The 23,225-nt window shown below is 35.1% G+C and overlaps 3 protein-coding genes across 3 annotated transcripts; 1 reads left to right on the plus strand and 2 right to left on the minus strand.

The window, feature by feature from the left end:
• Positions 1-1,088, minus strand: LOC122611007 (glycine-rich cell wall structural protein 1.8-like). Its single transcript, XM_043783959.1, has one exon. The coding sequence runs from the start codon at positions 1,086-1,088 to the stop codon at positions 192-194; it is 897 nt and encodes a 298-aa protein (XP_043639894.1). The 3' UTR covers positions 1-191.
• A 2,508-nt stretch (positions 1,089-3,596) lies between these two features.
• LOC122611368 (ubiquitin carboxyl-terminal hydrolase 20-like) lies at positions 3,597-7,459 on the minus strand. Its single transcript, XM_043784390.1, has 8 exons — positions 6,880-7,459; positions 6,131-6,251; positions 5,845-5,955; positions 5,538-5,710; positions 5,102-5,440; positions 4,896-5,018; positions 4,307-4,817; positions 3,597-4,153 (listed from the first exon to the last, which is right to left on the minus strand). Exons 1-8 carry the CDS (start codon positions 7,306-7,308, stop codon positions 3,852-3,854), a joined length of 2,109 nt encoding a protein of 702 aa, XP_043640325.1. The 5' UTR covers positions 7,309-7,459; the 3' UTR covers positions 3,597-3,851.
• Positions 7,460-20,062: 12,603 nt separating this feature from the next.
• On the plus strand, positions 20,063-22,333 carry LOC122611064 (transcription factor MYC2-like). Its single transcript, XM_043784020.1, has one exon. The coding sequence runs from the start codon at positions 20,186-20,188 to the stop codon at positions 22,097-22,099; it is 1,914 nt and encodes a 637-aa protein (XP_043639955.1). The 5' UTR covers positions 20,063-20,185; the 3' UTR covers positions 22,100-22,333.
• The last annotated feature ends 892 nt before the right edge of the window (positions 22,334-23,225 follow it).

Consider the following 23,225-nt stretch of genomic DNA (forward strand, 5'->3'; position numbering starts at 1 on the left):
TTGATGGTAAAATAGATTAACTCTTGATATATAATAACAAACATCCAAATATTTAAACTCAAACACACATGAAAGAAGATTACAAATTGAAGCATGCGTCCATGCATCTATTTTTGTTCATTAGTTATATTATTGAAGAATGTAGTCATTGTCCATTTTTGACATTGAATCCAAGAGTAGGTATATTTCCTTCAAGGAATATAGCCACCATGTCCACCACCTTCGCCACTTCCACCGCCGCTACCACCTCCATGCTCACCTACACCACCACCGCCTCCACCACCTCCTCCGGAACCACCTCCACCTCCTCCGCTATATCCACCGTATGATCCTCCAGCACCCCCTCCTTCTCCACCTCCCCTACCATATCCACTTCCCCCAACTCCTCCAATGCCAGCTCCTCCTCCACCACCAGCACCATGTCCTCCACCACCACCAGCGCCTCCAGCACCACCAAATCCACCACCGATCCCCCCTCCTTCTCCTCCACCATAACCTCCACCATGAGCTCCTCCTCCCCCTCCACCACCACCACCACCAGTACCACCACCACCACCTCCACCTCCGGTTGATCCGCTACCATATGATATGCCACCATGTCCACCACCACTCCCACCTCCTTCACCTCCACCATAGCCGCCTCCACCTTGCGCTCCTCCTCCACCACCACCACCTCCACTACCACCCCCTCCACCTCCTCCTCCTCCTACCGCTCCACCACCATACCCTGCACCACCACCTTTTCCAGCGCCACCTCCATATCCCGCCCCATGTTCACCTCCAGGCCCATAACCGCCACCACCTCCGCCACCACTACCACCTCCACCTCCACCACCACCACCTCCTGCTACATCTCCATGAGTGTATGGAATACTCTCTTCATAAGTCAAAAGAGTTCTAGTAGCCACATTAAGGCCCAAACCCAATAACACCAAGAAAACCACACTAGAAACTTTGTGAATCGGCATTGTGAATGTAAATGAGTGTGAGTTGTGGAGATTTGCATGAAAATGGTTACCTATATATAGGCATTGGAAAGGGTGGTTTCCGGTGAACAAGTGGGCTAACCACATGCAAAAAGGGAACATCTTTCACTTATGACCCTACGAAGTGGTCCGGTTAAGAATTGCCCGCCAACTAAAGAATGTTTTTCGCTAGTGTGCTTTTGCTGGTTCCCATAATTATCATATAAGTTTTCACACTAATTTCTGTTGCTATAACTTGAAATTCCAAATCTTAGTAATACCGGCTATAATATATTATTAATTGTTATTGCTATTACATAATATTGATACCTCAACAAACATAAATATCGCTAAAAAATCCAACATCATTAAAGCTGTTTTAGCATAAGTGAAAAATATGGTCGATATCATTTAACATGTACACACATTTGAATGAACCATAAATATAAACCAATAATAACTTAATATAATTAAGTAATAATTTCTTATTATTGAAGCTTGTCAAAGTTAATTAAGTAAATGAGTTACTCGTATTTTCTAGACGTACATAATTAAAAACTTTTATACTGTATCTTCTGAATATAAAGGGTAAATTATATTATATTAAATTTGGTCACGGACAACAAGCTGGTAGGTGTTGTTTAAAGACACAAATGGTCAAATGGATAATTGATATCCAACTCAACCCAAATGTTTTTATTTATTTAATTACTCCAGTTCTATAGGGCTTCAATGTCTTGCACACTCACGAAATGGATCAACCATTAACTGATTAATTGACAATATGGCCTACGAAGATCGATCGAGGATACATCATATATGAATATGTATGTTGTACATGAATAAGCTGAAATCTTCTTATAGATTATAACAAAGTGATATGATTAACTAATTAACTGTATCAAAATGAGAGGAAAAAAAGTTCCTTGTCTGCAAATTGCAAAACTGTCTTTTTGTTCAAATCTTTATGAATTGTTTTTGCTAAATAATTCTAGTTCTAAATAATTTATGTTTGTGACTCTCTCTCAACGGACAGTTGAGGACATGTACATTTATCTATATATCTTTCGTTATCTCACTAATTGATCTTGCTATTTAGCATAAGTGACAATGTGCGTGTATAAAGTCACTAAACTCGTCAGTTTTAGTGATTATTACCAATGAACTCCTACTATAACATTAGAACCTGTACGTGACAGAAATAAGCAACCGAACCAATTATATGGGATATACTTTGTCAATAACCAAGTCAATGAAATTCCCTTGATTAACTGATAGTCATACTAGAGCCTCATTTAGAGTTCGCAATTTCTGCCACGGACCTGTTAGCACGACACGACTTGGTTTTTTCGTGTTTCGTGTTTTAACAGGTCCGGACCCGTTAAGACACGAATAGTTATCGTGTCTTAACATGTTCAGACCTGTTAAAGCACGATAAGACAAGTAGTATATATATGGACATGTTAAGACACGTTAAAGACCCGTTAAGACACGATAAAATACGTTATCAGATCCCTTATCGTGTAACTTTTAACAAGTCTTTTAACAGGTCTCTTAACAAGTCCCTTATCGTGTAACCTGCTAAAAATCATGTCGTGTTCGTGTTTGGAAAAACTGACACGATTAGCTATCGTGTCGTGTTCATGTTTAATGTAAGTCCCTCACTGGATCATACAAGATTAAGTATCTAATGTATAAGTGCGGAAAATCTTATACACTAGCAATCAACACAATATATAATAATAAGGAACACGAATAGATAGACTGGAACTGTATATTAATTCGGTAAATGCAATTACAAGTAAATACCAAGTTCCTAAACAAATGAATATGAGAAACACACTTGCTAGGAGATTCACCTTAAACATAAGGTTTAATCTCTATTTATACTAAAACTAATGGATTAAACGGACCTAGAATTTCATGGACCGAAGCCCATCCTGGACATCACACGAGCTCGACCTGGTCAAAGGTCGAGCTTGACTTGGTCAACAATCGAGGTTGACTTTATTATACGCGAAAACTTAACGTTTATTACAAGTACATATTCAATAGACTCAAGACAAACTTCTATAATGATGTTGTCACCCGAAAATGCATCAACATTTAACCTTATCGTGTCCGTGTCTTATCGTGTCGTGTCGGACACGATATGCCAACTCTAGCCTCATTCTAGTTTTAAGAATGGGATACTAGATTTACAAACATACCTTTTTTTATCTAAGGAGATTTGCAAACATATTGCTGGCAAATATTACAAACAAATAGTTATAACTACATATGGCATGTAATGTTGATCAATTAAGAAAGAGCGAAAACAAAAAGGAAAAAATGACTTGATTTGATTGGTGAAAGATTTGTGTAAACTTTCGTTTCAACCTAGCATTTCTTTTTTCAGATCCCATTAAACCCAGCATATTAGTTAACGAATGAACTTGATAACCAAAAAAATATAACAATAACATCATATAACAATCCGAGTCGTGTTGGTCATAAAACATTGAGTTTACAATGAAAAAGAGTAAAATAGTGGAAAAAAACAAAGACCATTTATGTGACTGTGTCACCCATGTGCCATGTACCAACTCAACGACCACAAGTCCACAGTATCTTCATCTAGACAAAATCAGATGAAGTCAAGCGCGTCTTTTTTATATCAACTACGGCAGTGTGCAGGTTTATACTTACGTTTGTTTTGCACATACAATAACCTCATTTTACCAATTCACAAAAAGAATCTAACATTAACATCTCTAAGGTAACAGACACCTACTAACAGGACTTGGATCCAGGTAGCTCAAACCCGAGCTATATCGTAACAAAAAGGATAAAATGTTACAACCTTCACAAACAAAAAAAACTAACTTAAACATCCACAAGTTACCTTCAGCGAAAACTTGAAGCAGGGTTGATTACATTGCCATAATGCTTAAAGCGTTCGTTTGATTTGCTATAGCTTTTTCTTGGAGGTGATGCCATTTTCTTGCTTTTCTTTTTCAGCGAGTCTGCACTTTTTAATGGCTCTTCAATGACAGCCATGAATTGGCTTCCCCTTGAACCAGGCATCCTTTTACATTGTCTTACCGCCTCGCTCCTTGATTTATCCTCAACTTCCTTGTTTCTTTGCCTCTTATTGAATGATTTTTCCACAAGTTTCAACTGTTCAGGCTTTGCAGCAAAAACCACTCCTGAATGCCCCAACAAATTCGATTGTTTTAGTTAGTTAAAAAAATATTTAAGTCAACCAAGCCTTACCCATTTAAAACCATACAAAATTTTAACCAGATCCCATTTGACCCATCCAATTTACACCGTCAAACACAATGATCAAGTTACTTTACCTGACGGCTCATCGTCTAACAAATTAAGTCCAGGAGATCTGGGTGGTGTTGATGGAGAAAGCATTTGATCAATGTCAATTTTGGTTTTCAAATCATTTGGTTTTAGAAAAGGCGTAGAAGAACCCCCATTTGATCCAACTTCGAGATTAGTACCCCTAATCTCGTCAGCCCTTGTGGATGTCACAGTTGCACTCTTCTGAGCTTCAAGCCTGTGGTTAGAGCCATACTCTTTAAGGTTTAATGGGGATGTTTTGATTACATTGATGATTGGTTTGAGGGGCACCACAGCATCAGATTGAGAAGGATGGTCTCTAGATGCATTGACATCATGAGAACAAATATTTGATGGATCAACATTCTCCAGTACTGATTTGGGGGAAGTGTTTGATAAGTAATCCAATGAAGGTTTATATGTTTCCATATACTTTGAGAACCAAGTTGTGTCTTGTTTTGCATAGAACAAAATGTATGCTTGATCAGACAACACGTCAGCTTCTGAAACTCGGGTAACCTTTAAAAAATAGCAACTTAATGTTAACTTCTCAGTTAGATAATTTAAGATAACTAAGAGAGGATATGGTATGATTACCTTTGAGTCATCAAACTTATACCATGTATCAGGTGCAGAACGAATGTAACAATAATAATGACCAAAGCTAGATGTATAGGCCACATGTACAACAACTGCATATAGTTCATATTTTAATTCCCCCTGGAAATAAGAAACAATCATAACTGGTAAGTAAATATAGACAATATTCCCTTTATATATAAAAAAAATCAAGTAGAACTTACACTATCATTCTGGTTACCACATGTGTAAGGCAGCACATCTAACTCAAGAGGAAACTCCACATGTTTTTCTATCTTTTCCACATAAGAGCCATCATTTTTGAATCTTTTTAAATGAAAAGCAAAGATTGGAGGAGTTTGATCCAGCATAAGTTGTTTCTCAACAGACACCTTTTGTTTACATTGGTCACATGTAAACTTCATCTCTTCATCTTCGATGTGTTCAACTTTCGTGAATGATTCAAGGGCAGTTGACAGACTGTTTGCATCTTCAATCTCCAAGCTAAGGTCAACTGATGGCTCGTATGTGTCAGATATGTGGTTGCAGTTGCAACACCTCAGCTGGAATTCATTTACAAAGAAGATAGCAAGAATGAGAAAGAACTCGTATCTGCAACGTTTAAAAATACGGGAAAATCAATAAATATCAAATTCTCACTTTGCTAATAACCCGTCCTCCAAATACTTGCTTGACTAGATTGTCATTTTGTGATGGAAGAGTAGCATCCTTCAGTTTTAAATTACTCAAAGAACTATCGAGTCTATCCAGAAAACACTGCAAGAACTCATGAGCATCTTCCTGTTGATATCTTTGAAACGATGATGAAAAATCTGATGGCCATATGGTCAAAAATAGCACACACACAAAATTATATTAACAAGTGTAAATTTTAACCAGCTAAAAGGGGTAAATGTAAAACATCGTCAAAGACATATAATAAGTGTATAAAAAGGTTGACGCATACAATTCAAATTGTCAATAAATTTCCAAGGAGAGACAATTCTTCCATTTGATGATAACGAACGTTCAACATGTTCACGCAAAGCACATACCAAGCAGAATCGTTCATTGCTACCTACAAATCCAGACTTTAAATTATACATTTGAAAGAAGTGCCAACTAATATACAATCATTTATGAACAGCAGAAAATGTCATTCGGAGGGTAACAAATAGTATCATGTTCATAGCAGTGAGCGGCAAAAAGAAATCAATGTAAACATCTATAAGATATTAAGATAGAAGTCATACAATCGCAGGGTGTCGGATGACTGTACAGATAAAGACCCTGAATAAGTAACACAGAGTGGGTGAAGCACTGCAAAACTGCATTGAAAAAGCAAGTATTCCCCAGATTAGCCAGCCCTGCACCCTGTATATTCATTAACTAAGTTAGCCGTTTTGTAAATTTCACAAGACTAAATATAAAAAAAAATAAAAATAAAAAAATCCCTGCTTGCAGCCAAATAGTCAAAAATCAATAATTTGGTCTCTAAGGGTGAAAATACCTGGAAGCCCATGTTCAAATCCTAGAAGCATAAAAGCTATTTATTAATGACTCTAGGCTACCCGCAAAACAAGTGGTCGTCCTGGGATTAGTTGGCTTTGAAAGCGAATCTGATACCTAAGTTATCCAAAATATTGCATGCTATATAGTGTTGATTGCTTAAAAGTTAAAACAGTCAGCTTCTTAACTAGATACATTTGAAACCAAAATGATTCCAAACCACACCGGAAAGGGGGAAAATTTTTGCTCTAAACTTAAACATCATTACAGCGAAATCTTTTCAAAACAACATTAGCGCAACGACTTATATGTACAAGTTGACTTTATAGTTATCAATAATAAGATCTGAAAGAATCTAACTTAATTGCCAAATATGAAAGGGGGAAAAAATTATATTCACCTATAGCCTAACAACTATAGATACAAAATATATATGCGCAACGAAACGGAAATGATGATTCTGAAATGTATAAAAAAAAATAATGAATCATACCACCATAAAAGGCTTGTCGTAGACGTCTTCATACCAACCGGAAGAAGTCGACGCAACCGACGGAAACGGTTTATAAGTCTCCACCGATTCATTTTGATTACACGAAATCCACGCCTCCGTTTCATCATCAGTATTTAAATTATCATCATCAAAATCCTCATCTTCTTCTTCTTCTTCATTGTTATTATAATTATTGTTATTATTATTATTAACACCGTTACCTGTAATAGACGGAGATAGCAACTGTGGTTGGTGAGTAGTAGAATCTTCTGGAAGAACTTGTTCTGACATCAAACTTTCTCCTTCAGGTTGAGATATTTCATCAAACAACTTGTGTGCAGTAGCGTGAACATCAATTTTATTTGGGCGTGAAATTAGGGTTTCTGAATTTTGGGGGTTTTTTGGGAAATTACTATTACTACTATCCATCTGAATGAAAAAGAAAGAAGAAATGAGAGTTGAGTGAAACTGGAATTTGATGGAGAATAATTAGGGTTTTTGATTTGGGGAAATTGATGATTAGGGTTTGAATGAATTTTGGGATGAGAGGGAAAAAAAATACACACACTTTCTACTACTAGTAGTGCTACTGTTATAATAATATTAATTAATTAATTGGTGTTGGTGGTGAATTTATTTTTAGATTTTAAAAATTGAGGGGGAGATTGAAATTAGATTTTCAATTTTCGTTTTCAACACGCTTTTGGGTTTTTTTTTGTGAAAAAATGGGAGGGAAAATACAGCCGCCATTTTCCATCATGATTTTAACCCCTCATTTTATTGATGTTAATGAACAAACTAGTTAAAAGATTTTACCCTATAGTACTCCCCTATTTTTATTTTTAACCGTAACAAGTGTTTTGGTATCGAACAGTCGAGGTTTGATAGTAACCGGAGAGATGGTCGTATCAGTTATGAAAACAAAAAACAAAAAAAAAAAATAGCATTTACTTTATAAGGAATATAGATAATTTTCACATGCATACTCCAATGTATATTATATTTTCAGCATTGATTTTTGGGTTATTGGCCATTATATAATTTCATCAAAATTTTACGATTACTTATACAATGTATACTTTGGATGTAGAATTAACATAAATTGTGCAAATTTGGTGGAATGATTTTGGATTGATGAGGTGCTTCGATTAATTTGAGTTTATTACATCCTCGCACTTAGGGTGGACGGAGTATGCCGGTGACCAAACTGGTACCGATGAGTCACCAGGCGTAACACCGTTTCGTGGTACCAGTATCTAATAGTTTGGTAGGAGGGTGAGGAGGGTTGTCCCCGAGTCTGTTTCCACCCTAGTATTTTTTTTATTATTTTATTATTTTTTTGTCTTTTGTCTCTATTTGAGTGGGTGAGTTAGTCATGTAGGAAGGAATGGGAAAGTACTCCGTGCAAGAGAAAAAAAATGGAAAAGAGTAAGGTTTAATGGAGAAGTACTCGTCATACCCTTAAATAAATATAATAAGTTACTATTTGTAAGTATCTACATTTGTGTTCATGCAATCATTCATACTACTACGGCACTACGCACGGATTATATCTATTAATATTAATGAGATGGGTATCCGTGCAATGTTGTGGCGTTGGTGGCAATGGGTGGTATTAGTGGAGGTTGTTGTAACGATGTGACTATTAATCTAAAAGTAATTGGTAGTGTAGTTATTTATGGTTAAGAGTATATTTTAAAGGTAGAGAGTTGGAAATATGGGAGGATAGTTTGTTTATTAATACGGGAGTAAGTGTCCGCACGTTGCGGCGATAAGATGGTGGGGGTGATATGTTATGAAGTGTGATAGGTCATACAGTGTGATAGCCAAATGCCTTAACCATACGGGTTCCGCTCCCGGATTTAAAAATTCGTCGAAAGTATGAAAGAGCATGAAATTTTAAGAACACCCATATAATTTTTATAATTTATTGATTTACGGTTTTTGAGATAAAATATTTTGAATGAATAAATGATTTATGGGGGAGAGAGAAAAAAAAATTATTGGTTGAGATTTAAGGAGAGAGAAAGGATATTATAGTTATTTTAGGTAAATATATAATAGATAGGGAGTACATTTTGAGAAAATAAATGTTAAAACTTAAAATTTAGATAAAGAAAAACTGCTTTATAATATAATATAGATATAGATACAGGTATATGTAACATACCAATACATCTAGGAGCATATGGACGTAGTGTCACATGAATGCGGTGCATTGGTATGCGAATGAGTATAAATCAGAATGTTCATAACATGATTTTCACAAGAAACATGGTGCATTCATATATAGTGCGTCATACTGTTACGATTTTCGGTACCATATATTTCATAACCATAACATACTTATTTATAGCAACAGAGACATAATTTTCATTATGAGGTTGTCGAACAGTTTTCATGATACCAACAAACAGGGACGGAGCTATAAATTTTTTTGTGAGGGGGTAAATTTAAAAGTCTTTTATTATATTTATTAGAGTCATCTTTGAGTGGAAATTTTTTTTTAAACAAAAGTTAACTCTCACCGGATAATTAGAAAAAATGGACCCTTAAAATAATTTCGTCTGGGTGCCAGTTATTAAAACATCTATCTTTAACTTGAACATTGGTCTTTGCAATTTTAGAGCATGTGATAACGGAGGAGTTACGTTATATTAAACAACATAAATAAATACATCGAAATCAATGATTTACAATTTAGTCTCTACATAAATTTTGACCTGACTATTATGATTACTATTATATAATAACTTGAAAATAAAATAATAATCTCACATACAACTATACTATTTATCAATGTATGATACAATTACCCAAACAAATAAAACACTTTCTTCAACTTCGTTAAAAATCAAAATAACTGGAGATTTTTACTTTACCAATAGAAGATTTTATGTCAAAACTAATGCTTTCAACATAAGTAACATACTTTAAAAAAAGAGGCTTATGGGAACGATGATGACATTTGTATGTATAATGTATTTTTGTTTATTATTATTATTTAGGAACAAAACTACAAATAAATCTCTAAAAAATTACATTGTACCAAAATTGGAATGGGGACAGTTGCCCACACTGCCCCCATTGTAGAGCCGTCCCTGCCAACAAACGTAAATTTAAACTATAAAATTAAATTACATCACTTTGAGATTGTCAATTACCTTAAAAACTAAATATATAAATAAAAATAAATTTAGAAATATAAAGTTTTATCGATAACGTGGGATTTCCATGATCATTTTTGGGTCACCACATAAAACCACCACTGCGTATTTCATGTGCCTAATTGTTGAGAAAATCCCAAAGCCTCAAGTCCTCAACCTATACATATTTGATACTCGTATTTTGGGATTAGTATTTTAAAATGTAAACAACTTTACATGAATTGTTATAGTGTATATCAAACTTTAATCTTGTGCATTATATGTAACAAACTTTTAAATCTTGTGCATTGTATGTATTCGAGCATATGTGGCAATCAGATACGCTGCCACTTGTAAATTTTTGATTGGTTGAATACATACAATGCACAAAATTTGAAAGTTTATTACATACAGTGCATAAGATCAAAGTTTGATATACACTATAACAATTTGTGTAAAGTTGTTTACATTTTAAAGTACTAATCCCCTCGTAATTTATAAGCAAAGCCTAACTTGGGCCTCTTCATTTATGGGTAACTGGGGAAGTAGATAACAAAACGTGGCCCAAAACCAATTGAAGCCTCTATTTTATAACCAATACTTCAATGTGTTATATTCAGATAAAAGTAAGGCCCAGACGCCCAGTACAAGATTTATTGTTCATTTCATTATGTCATTTTGCTGACTAAATAAATCTGTGGTGCCGGTGAGAAACTGAGAATAAAACTTTCTAAATTGACTATTATAATTAAAAATTAAAAATTTATATTAGCTAATTTTATATTTACGAGTAATCGAAGTTAATTGTTTAAAGTTTCTAGCTAACTTAACCAAATTTGAAAAAACAGTTAAAATTTTTAGCTTATCGAACCGAATCGTTTGTTGCCTTAAATATGAGGAAGGGCCATTCCTTTTATGATATTGTAAAGAGATGAGTATATGACTCATATGCAAGTATTTTGCTATCGTGTTTCAATGGTTATAATTTATGATTGAAAGTTCGTATTGTAAGGGTTGTTGAATTGGTAAAGGATAAAATGAGCATAAATTGTCAATCATATGTTTTAGACAATTTTTATAATTTTTTTTATAGATATGTCATTTGAAGCATTTATGTTTCATGTGTTTTTTTTTTTTTTAATAAATGATAAAGTGGGTGTAATGGTTTGGAGTTCCCTTGGTGACTTATAGTACCTAGGTTCTAATCCTCATTCAACCAACTTTGAAGTATAGGTAGTCCAAATATGAAGGTTGGTCTTGGGTATACCCGGGTTAAAGTATGAGGGGACAGGGGTTTACCCCTATTAATTGTCGTACTTTCGGACGGATTAGTAAAAGTTTTTATCCCATTGGGTATTTGAAATAAACATTTCTATTTCGAAGGAGCTCTCTAGCTCGGATTCGGTTAAGACAACGTATACTATACCTCTCGCTGTTGAATCAAGACACAAAGTTTCTAGCGAAATTCAACTTAAAAAAAAATGTTCCATGTGTTTTTTCCTTGTGTAAACCCAAAGATAAAACTACGAGTAAGACTGTGAATGACCACATACATTGAATCGAGAGTACTAACTTCCCTATAAGGCCCACATTCAACAAAATGATCTTGTAAGGTGGAAGGTCACAAAACAATACCATGTTAATTTCAAAAGTAATGCATTTCTATCTTTCTAATACGGGTTCAATAGTGGGTCATGTAGGTTTTTTCTATAAGAAAAGTTTTTTTTTTTTTTTTGTCAAATGAAAGTTTGGCCCTAATTTGTTTCCATGGGTAAGGGAAGTTTAGGGACCGAATCTACTACCAATGCTGAGAAGATTTTCAATAATGCGTAGTTGTCAACAAATATTCTAGTATGTCTTTGTAATGTGGATGCGCGTTTTTTTCTTTTATAGTAATTATGGTCTCATGTAAATAATTATGATTTTTTTCATGATAGTTTTTACAAGAATATAATCACATTCTGTACCTATTTTGAAATTTGTTTTGATAGTATCAAAACTGATATTCGAGGTCATAATTCCCTAAATAATTTTAACTTCACATTTACTTCGAAAACTAATAATATTTGTATGACAATTTGGAAGCTAGAATAATAACTATTTACCTTTTTTGTATATACGCCGGAAAAGAAAAAAGCTAAAAACTCACCAAGTGCCGATTTTGTTGTTCATATGTTGACTTCTAGAACATTGACTATGACTTATTGACTTTCTAAGACTCACCGAGTGACACTGTGAGTGATACCCCCTTTTTGATTTTTCTTTATCACGACTGCTTTAATTCACGCGCTTCAGTCTTCACTCTTTAGCCTTTATTCCTAATGTTTAAAAACACCTTAGTTATTTTATTGTTTTATTTTTTGTAAAGGCTTTGTTGATATTGCAAATCACTTTGTCAAAACTGTATAAATTAACAACGGAGTAAACATTAAAATGATCAAATGTAATATAATATAAATATATCATTTTTTTACTATATATAATTGTAAGCATATACTAACAAGTACAAAGTCGAAAACATATAGAAGTTTTTTAGAAAATGGGTTTATAATTTATACATAAGTTTTGGGGAAAAAATGTTAAATGAATCTAGGGATGGCAACGGACGAGAAAAAACCGTAACCCGCGGATATCCATTCGTTATGGATGGGTAATTTCAAAAAGAAATTACCGTGGATATATAACGAATATAAATATGTACCCATTTGCGGATGGATAATGGATATATCATATCCGTCATGGATATATCCGTTTAGCAAACCCATCATACCCAACTACAACATATTTATTATAGTTGAAGCAAGTTGATAATAATGTTTTTATTGACATAACTTGATAATAATGCTTTTATTGACTGGATGTCGTTGATCTTAGTGGCTAAAGAGATCAACTCAAGTACTACTTGGAAGTTGAAGTTTTAGTAGTTTTATTGAGTTCATTTCTTTTCTTTTTAAAAAAAATCTGGTGATCGACTGACTCTTTTTCTTGGAAATTTATTATTTTTTTCTTTTTTTTTTTGTTTATATTAATGGCATGTGAACAACTGTGCAATGGTTGTTCTTTGTTTGGTATGCATGTCTTTTACTGTGATGGTTACTATTAGATTTATAGTGAAAACCGTGGATGTATCCGCGAGTTTGTATACCCGCGGATGATGGACATGGATTAAATATTTAATCCGTTTGCAGATATCCGTGAATTGACAGATCAAAAAAACCCTGAGTGGATAGTAATAAGAAAAGGATATCCACATCCGTTACCCGCAAGTATCACCCTAAATGAACCTCCATTCACACAACATTGGATGGATGATTTGTTCTTTTTAACAAATCACAAGACCACATGGGATAGTATCTGTTGTGTGTGAATGGATATTCCTTTGACATTAAAATATCATATGTAATATAATATAAATATTTTTTTTCGAAAATATAATTGTAAGTATATACTAACAAATACAAAATCGAAAACATATAGGGATTTTTTTAGAAATGGGTTTATACATAAGTTTGGATAAAAACTATCATCTTCTCAATCATTTTTAACCAACAAAGTCGAATACGTGGTTTACACCTTTATCTCTGCAGATCGAGGTTTTCAATTCTATTCTCATTAGGGGTGTAATCGACTCGAGTTCGACCGAGCCTTTATTTTCAAGCTTGAGCTCGAGCTCGCCTTACGTGTCGACACTTTCGAGCTTGACTCAGCTCGACTCGATTAAGAATTAAAATTAAGTTTTAAATCAAATTAGTCTTATAGGTTCGATAATTTCAAGCTCGACTCGATTAAGCTCGGCTTGGTAGAATAGTAATTATGTAAAAAATATATAATATTCAAGGGTAAAATTGTAAATAAGCACAAGCTCGATTAAGCTCGCGAGCTTTTCGAGTAGGCTATATTGAGGCTCGAGCTCGATTCGAAAGTCTACTTGAGTAGCTTGAGCTCGAGCTCGGCTCGACTAAAACCGAGTCGATTTCGGGTAGCTCGCGACTGTCTCGTCTCATTTACACTCCTAATTCTGATGCTTTGTAAGGCTAGAAGTCATTTTCTCTCTTAGATAAAATGTAGAAGTAGTCTCTCTATACTGTGATGATAGAGGTAATGTTGTCTTGTATACGGCTTAACCTTACCCATACACTATCAAATATTAGAACCCAAAATTTATAAACAACGACATTGGTTGGTTACTTCTTCTCCGTCATTCTTGACTTCCATTGAAAATATGAAACCATTACCTACATCTTTTTTTTCTTTAATATTTGGTTTAAACATAACATAAACATACATCAATCACCACAAAGATCATATAGTACTTTCCAAATGATATGAGAACTTAAATCTACACCAAAAAATTATCAATATTTGTATGTGAATCGAAACTAATATCGACGTCACCTAACGCGCAGAGTTTTCACTTCAATAATTTATTCAAACAAAATCAATATAGATTAACTAAAAAAAGTTCTTTAAATTTAAAATTCAGTGAATGCATATTAATTTCGTATGGAACAAAAGTACATAACAACATATATAGAATGACATATATAGTTTATTTCTCACTCAGTACTCTTGAAAGAAAGGTTAAATTTAAAATTAAGTGAATGCATATTAATTTCGTATGGAACAAAAGTACATACTGTAACAACATATATAGAATGACATATATAGCTTATTTCTCACTCAGTACTCTTGAAAGAAAGGACGTAACGATTCGGTGCATTGTAACAAGACTTCTATGTGCAATTCTTGGAAGGTAAACGGAGAGTCAATAGAAGTGTCTAATATGCACGTTTTACATGGATCAGTTTTTTAATTTTATTTTTTATGGAAATAATAAACATAGTCTCCGGGGCTAACAGGTTATTACATACGTAAATGACTTGTACATTGAACATAATTGATATCTATTGTACAACCTTTTATGCATGTAATAACTTGTTAAAGATAGCTCATGGAGCTATGTTTATCTTTTCTCTATTTTTTAATTTATGTAATTAGCATTGTCCCAGATAAGTCTATCTGTTATTAATGTGATCGATGGACATTCTCCCACTACCAGCCTTGGTGACGCTCTACTTCCATCCGTGTCTTCCTGTAACGAGGCGTTGCCGAAATGAAGGTTAAAGACATACCCATTGATTCGGGTCTTAGAATGACAAAATTCTCGTATGTGTTTGCTTGACGAAACTAAATGTATTGACGTGTTGTGTATTTTTATTAACATTGTGCTTAAAAATTAAAATGGCTATAACCAAATATGAATAGAAAAAGTGTTATGTGCACAAATTGGATGAATTTAAAAAAAAAATGTTCTTTTTCTTTGAGAAGATGACAGTTTTTTTTCAAACTTATGTATAAACCCATTTTCTAAAAAAACCCTTATAGGTTTTCGACTTTGTACTTGTTAGTATATGCTAACAATTATATTTTAGAAAAATGATATATCCATATTATATTACATTTGATCATTTTAATGTTAAATGGATATCCATTCACACACAACATATATCCCATATAAACGATGGGTTTATACATAAGTTTGGGAACATACTGAGTGTGAATGGATGGATGATTTGTTTTTTCCTTTGATATATACATACCACTAAATTCGATGTCTACATACCGATAGTAGTATAGTACTATACCGGCCATGTGGTCTTGTGATTTGGATTATATACATACGAATATAGAGGTTTATATATATATACACACACTGATTAGCGTTCATTTTGTGATAAAAACCCTATCGAAGGCTTCATTTTTATGTCTTAAATGAGTTAATATTCTGGAACTATCGGTACTTAATGAATCGAATGTTTATGCAGGTTCACGGAAGATGCGAGTGAGGGTAAATGGCATCAAGTAACTCAAGATGAAGGCTTATGAAGTTACAAGACACAAGGAGGTGATTCGGGAGCCAAACGAAGCAATACGAGAAGCAGGAGGAGCTGCCAGCGCCGCTGGAGCCCATCCCAACACCTCTGGGCAGCCCAGATTCGCAATTGACTTTGAACACTATTTAAGTCAAGTCACCCTCAAAACCTTAAGAAAGAGCCTATTCAGCAACCCTAGTCGCCCATATTCAACCCTATGTCGACTTTGCATATTCCAAGGAGGTTGTGGAGCTTCAAACACCTTCCGATCTTCATCTTAAACCTAGATCTACTCTTTTAGTTTACTTTCAGTTGGTAAATAATGTCTTTCATCTTTTCAGACTTTGTTATTCCTGTAATAATGTCAGGCTAGTAGGCTGAATACTTGTTTGGATCGATTTGATCATGTAGACGTTTATTAAATTTACTTTACTTGTTAGATCTGTTGGAGTGTGTTTTACTTTTGTCGTAGATCCATGTTTTACTAGTTCTTCATATTAATATGGGTTCTACATCTGCATGTATTGATTTAATTCTGATGATCTGTCTATAATCATACACTAGGATTAATACATAAGGATGGAAAACACTAGTTGGTCTCTAACTAGTTGTAAAAGGTGATTCACTTGTAACTGAGGGATCCAAAACCATAGTGATTATGATGAATAGAACATGATGCTTAACAATGTTAGACGCGGTCCTTTGACTTGGAAACGAGCACTGTGGTCACCGGAGATAATTACTATCTGGTCATGGCAGAGCCGGGTAACTTAAAGATGAACTAGTAACACAAACTTTAGGTCATTAATGCTTAAACAGTGAATCTAACGAGAATTTGTTTACAGGGTAGTGTGAGTCTAGCGACAATACTAGTTATTTAGGCAAAGTGAATCTAATGAGAATCTAAGCCATGATTAAGTTTCCAACAGTCTATCAAGTTGGTAGAATGATATTTAGTCGTACCATGAGATCGGAGATGCCAAACAAGTGATTTAATTTAATTACTATTATTTGCTTTTTCAAACTATTTTCAGACTAAGTCTCTCGCTGAATAAGCGGTTGCGGCTTCTATGTACTTTTCAGTATTTTTAATTAGTTTAATAGGAAATCGTGACAACCCCACAACCGCTAGAATTACACATGTTACTAAATTAGGTAAAGCAACGCGTCTCTGCGAACGAACCTGTTCTTATCACTTAACTATACTACATTTGATCGGGTCCCCTGTCCGTTAAGGTGTGTGTGTTTTTGAGATAATAACTTGTACAACATTTTTATAAATTTAAACACTAAAACAAAAACAATCATCACACATAAACTATATATATAGATTTCAGATATATATAAATTTTTATATATAAAAATATTTTTTTGCAAGTGATTTGAGATACATATTATGTGATTTGAGAAGAACATGAAGAAAAAAGTGGAGTGTTTAGGGGATGAAAAATTATTTATATAATATGAAACATGATAGAGAAATGGCTAGGTGCAAGGTAAAGTTCGAAAATAACTTCACGTCGTGAGCATGTGAGGGCTCTAACGGAGAGAGAGGTAACGTTTGCTAGTCAAAAGAGCAAGTGGAGTAGTAAACGACAACTATAGGGGCACATAATGATACAAAAAAAAAGCATAGGGTGCAAACTGACCATAAGGGCACCTAGTGAAATTAACTCTAAAAAAATGTTAGGAGTGGCTCTAAAGAGATTTTTGATGCAATCATGATCTGACTTGGAAGACAAGCTAAAAATCATTATATCTTTTAACTATTTTATTTATATTTGGGATTGATTTGATTTGTGTTTATCATTAGGTAAATTTCTTGTTGGAGTCAAGTCACTTATACATTACAAGAAAGATTTGAAGATGACAAACAACTCAAGAAATACTTAAGTCCTTGGTTTTGGAGCTGAGTCAGTTTGGATAGTTCCAAGCTGAGTCAGCCTAAACATCTTCACTGAAAGATGGTATCTCTCAAGTTGCATCAAAGAAGAACAAAGCACTTGGTCTGAATCAAAGATGAAGAACAAGGATAAAAGACCAAGCTGGTGGGTGGAAATCAGCTTGGATCTTACAGTCAGCTTGAAAGGTACATTATCAGCCTGGAGTCTTGCAAGTACTCCAGAGTTGTTGCAACTTTGTATATATCATCAATCAACTGGATAAGCATTAGAAAGGGCATTCTAGAAGTGTCAGTTGTTGATTGTAAACATTCTATGAGGTGCTCATTTAGTTGTTGCTGCACGATTAACCTTGGTGAACAAGTAGGGAACAAAAAGGACAACGTCACTATCACTCGGTACTGATCAAGCAGAAGCCATTAGATTAAGATGCGTGGAAACAAATGGATGGCATCCAAGGCAGTGTTGATGCCTATATAAACCAACCTTTGTGTCTTAAGAATGTGTGCATCCTTTATATTAACTCTCACAACGATTAAAGCTTATCAGCTTGGATCCGTGTTGTACTCAGCTTAGGCTAATAGAGTTAATGAACAAAGTTGTAACTTGCTATGTAGGCAAGTAGTTAGATTTGTAGGCAAATCTGTTTTACAACTACTTGTAATTCTTTTTATTCATCAATAAAAGAATTAGTTGAAAATCATCTTACACTTTGTTCTTGGACTGCACTTTACATTACTGTCTTTTTATTTCTTTACTGTTTAATTAATATGATTATCTCAAGCTGAATATGGACAAACACCTTAAGATAATTTACATTTCGCATTAAAAAGTTTTTTCCAAGCTGATTAAGTTAAAAGTTGTATTAACCCCCCCCCCCCCCTCTCTACAACTCTTTCAGACATCTTAAACCATCTTGTTATCTCATTGGGACTGATGCTATATCCCTCATGCGATACGCAGAACCTTTCGCCCACAACATCGATAGAATGCACAACGACATGAAGGGATATCAGACATCTGTACAAGATAAAAAGGAAAAGAGCTAATCACCCATAAATAAAGGGATCCAGTTCCGTCTTTAAAAAAGAGATAACTAAGAAAATGGTTGACGGAAACCGGAGGCCTAGGAAACCCTAGGGAAAAAGTCCATAAGGCGCCAAACCATTTCCCGCGCTAATAATCTTTCCCTATAAATAAGAAATCAAGAGACCTCCAAGGGGGCATGACATCATACGATAACACATAGAACATCTTCATCTTGTTCGATTGGCATAATTTGGGGAATCGTCAGCGAACAACCTCAAAATACCCATCACCTCGTTTTTATCCTAGGTCCGATTCAGCGTACAAACAGGGACCTATCATTTTCATCCAAGTTTCATGCCTAACTTTTAGTTAGGAGCTTCTATATAAACGGTTTTAAGTATTCTAGTTTAATAAGTTTTTATTGATTGAATATTAGAAATAAACCATGAAGGTTTTATTAGTCTTTGATTAATCCATTGTTCTTTTGTCATTTGAATGCGTATGAAACTACATCAATTATGTAGAAATAATATGTTTGTCGTGAGCTAGCCCCTCTAACATTTCCTAACTCCGTCTCTGTTGAAATAGGTTGGTACTTGGTAACACATAATTAATAGAAAGTTTGTTACATATGTAATTATAACTTGATCTTCGACAAACTTTGTAGCTCCTGAAAATACAAACCAGTGTCAACGTTTAGTATTAGTGGGCAACGGCTCGTCGGACGGGTCGTAAACGACGAGATGGTGATGCGGTGTGAGTATATGCTCCTAGAGGAGTAATTAAAATACAGCCAATGAATAATGAAATATGTAGCTTAAGAAACAATCATATTACTGATTTACTGGTGTGGTGGTGTATATGCTCCTAATAGTGTAGTAATTAACAAACAGCCAATATGATTTAATACCCTTCAATATCACGCTTCACGCCTATCTCGTGTGGTGCTATTTTATTACTACTCCGTAAGTTATTAGGATAGAAATAGGAATAGTATACAAAGTATTATGCTTAAGATCTTGTCTCTTTAGTTTGCTGTAGAACTACTATAGAATACACCAAATAAGTCAATAACAGTAATAGCAAATATGTATGTAGCGTTAAAAGCAAATACGAGTGATATAAAACAAACGTGTTGCATAAAATCGGACCCTTGTTTGTTTTATCAATTCGTGGAAACCACAGATCACACGCACTGCTTTAACCTACTCTGACCCACACCCAAAATACAAATACACCCTCCAATCCAATCCTCAATATCAACATCTACTCCACTCGTTTCTACCACGTTTCTCACACATAAACACACACACTTGCCATTCCCATCTCCGACCAAATCCAACTTTCACACCCACCTATGACTGATTACCGATTACCGACCATGAATCACTGGAATCCCGACGACAACAACAACTCCTCAATGTTGGACGCCTTCGTCAGTTCCGACATGACATCAATCTGGTCCAACACACAAACAACCACCACAACAACTACACTGCCTCATACTTCTTCATCCGCTTCTACATCAGCCAACGTCGCGATGTTTAATCACGACACGTTGCAACAACGTCTCCAAGGGTTGATTGACAACGCGCGTGAGTCATGGACTTATGCCATCTTTTGGCAATCCTCTGTTGTAGATTACTCCGGCCCCCCAGTTTTAGGTTGGGGGGACGGATACTACAAAGGGGAGGTTAATAAACCCCCCAAATCCACTCTTTCTCAAACTTCTTTGGCTGAACAACAGTATCGAAAAAAAGTTCTTAGGGAACTTAATTCCATGATTTCCGGGACACAAGTCCCGGAAAACGATTCGGTTGACGAAGAAGTCACTGATACCGAGTGGTTCTTTTTGATATCCATGACCCAGTCGTTTGTCAATGGTAACGGACTTCCGGGTCAAGCGGCGTTTGGAAACCAACCGGTCTGGGTTGCGGGTCGTGATCGGCTGATGACGTCACACTGTGAGCGTGCGCGACAAGGTTATGGGTTTGGGTTACAGACTATTGTTTGTATTCCCAGCTCAGATGGTGTGATTGAGCTGGGTTCTACTGATTTGATTCTTCATAGTTCCGATGTGATGCGAAAAGTTAGGGTCTCTTTTAATTTTAATGACGGCGTGGGACGTGATAATACGATGCAGATCCCCGTTGCTGACAACAATAATGATGATATTAATGAAGATGACCCTTCATCTATTTGGCTGACCGATCCAGTAGCTTCGTCTACCGTAACGGCTTCAGTTGATGTGATGGGATCCCAAATTATCCCATCCTCGAAGCCTCTTCAAAACCCGAACCCGAACCCTAATTCTCATGGATTATTCGGGTCTAGGGAGTTGAATTTTTCGGGTGGGAGAAATGGGAATTCGACTAACACCAAACCCGAATCGGGTAAAATATTGAGTTTTGGCGAGAAAATGACTGCAGGCGGTATGTTTTCGGGCCAATCTCATTTCGGAAATGAAGAGAATAACAGCAACAAGAAGAAAAAGAGATCTCCTACTTCGTGTGGGAGTAATGAAGACGGGATGCTCTCTTTTGTCTCTGGCGTGATTCCGTCTTCGAGTACTGTGAAATCAGGTGGCGGCGGAGGATCGGATCACTCGGATCTTGATGCGTCTGTGATTCGAGAAGTGGAAAGTTCTAGAATGGTGGAACCGGAGAAAAAGCCTAGAAAGCGAGGGCGAAAGCCTGCTAATGGAAGAGAAGAACCATTGAATCATGTGGAAGCAGAGAGACAAAGGAGAGAAAAGTTGAACCAACGGTTTTATGCTCTTCGTGCTGTCGTCCCAAACGTCTCGAAGATGGACAAGGCGTCGCTCCTTGGCGACGCCATCTTGTACATCAATGAGCTCAAGATGAAAGTTGAGACCACACACAGCGACAAAGAAGAGCTAAGAAACCAAGTCGATGTGTTGAAGAAAGAATTGTTAAGCAAGGATTCGAAGCAATCGTCGTCCTCAGCCATTTCGCTACCAGAAGATATGAAAATGTCTACCAACAGACGCATACAAGTGGCGGATTTGGAAGTCGATGTGAAGGTCATTGGTTGGGATGCCATGCTTAGGATACAAAGTAACAAGAAAAACCACCCCGCTGCAAGGCTAATGGTGGCATTGAAAGACCTCGATTTGGAAGTTAACCACTCGAGTGTGTCGGTTGTGAACGAGTTGATGATCCAACAAGCCACTGTGAAAATGGGCGGACGATTGTACACTCAAGATCAGCTCCGGATAGCCTTAACCAACAGATTTTCGGATCCGTTATGAGGTTAAGGCTGTCAGTCAGTGAAGCTGTAGCTAGTTTTTTTTTTTTACCCAAGCTACTTTAAGCAAGTTTTAATGTAACATAGTAGTGTATACTTGAGTTAAATCTTATGTACGTTTAGTAATAAGTGATCTCTATGTAAAAATATTACTATGTTTATAAAGTGAGAGCTATAATTAGATTGCTCTGTATGTCAATTTGAAAATGAAACGTTAGTTTTATGAACGCATTTGTAACTGAATATACTAGCTAACATTTCATTCTTGTATTTGGTCTCCTGGATGAAGTAACAAGTAAATGTTGCTTTGGCCAAAGGCATATTCCTTAGATGAATAGTTAAATTTATGAACACAGACCATGTTTCACCAATAAGGATGAGGAACATGATGTTTAAGGATTGACTATCACATGAACATACCATGTTTTATGGGTGAAGGAAAAACACTTATAAGGCATGTTAACATGGATGCCAACTAATTCACATTAGGTTTAATCTTTCATTGCTAATCTAAATTGCCAAAACATTAGGAAGAACAGTTAAAGAGTTATTTCATATATATAATAATTGAATGATTAGCTATGTATTATTAGAGTAAATTATCTGGATTTTAGCATATGATCCTTTATTAATTAACATTTTATATACAAAAGATATTGCATATATTGTTGATGTAAAATAAATCACTAAAATAAAGTTTGATACCTTTAACCTATCTTTTTTTTTTTCGAACAACACCTTTAACTATCACTACAAATTATATTGCATTTGTTCACACTTTTAGGCTAGTGTGAACAAATTAAAAATTTTGTCACACTTTTTAGTGTGTATAAATATATTGAAAAAAAAGTGTGTGAAAATTTCTCCACACTTAAAAGTGTGTACAAATAAAAGTTCACACTTTTAGTGTGAACTTTCATAATTAATTTGTCACACCTCATTTGTCCACGGTAACTCAAAAAGTTACCGTAAACAAATAAGGTGTGACAAAACTATTATGAAATGTGAACTTTTATTTCCACACACTTTTTAGTGTGTAGAAATGTCCATATACTTTTAACTCAATATATTTCTACACACTAAAAAGTGTGACAAAATTTTTAATTTGTTAACACTAGTCTAAAAGTGTA

This window comes from Erigeron canadensis, chromosome 8 (genome assembly GCF_010389155.1).
Source record: "Erigeron canadensis isolate Cc75 chromosome 8, C_canadensis_v1, whole genome shotgun sequence".
NCBI lineage: Eukaryota > Viridiplantae > Streptophyta > Magnoliopsida > Asterales > Asteraceae > Erigeron > Erigeron canadensis.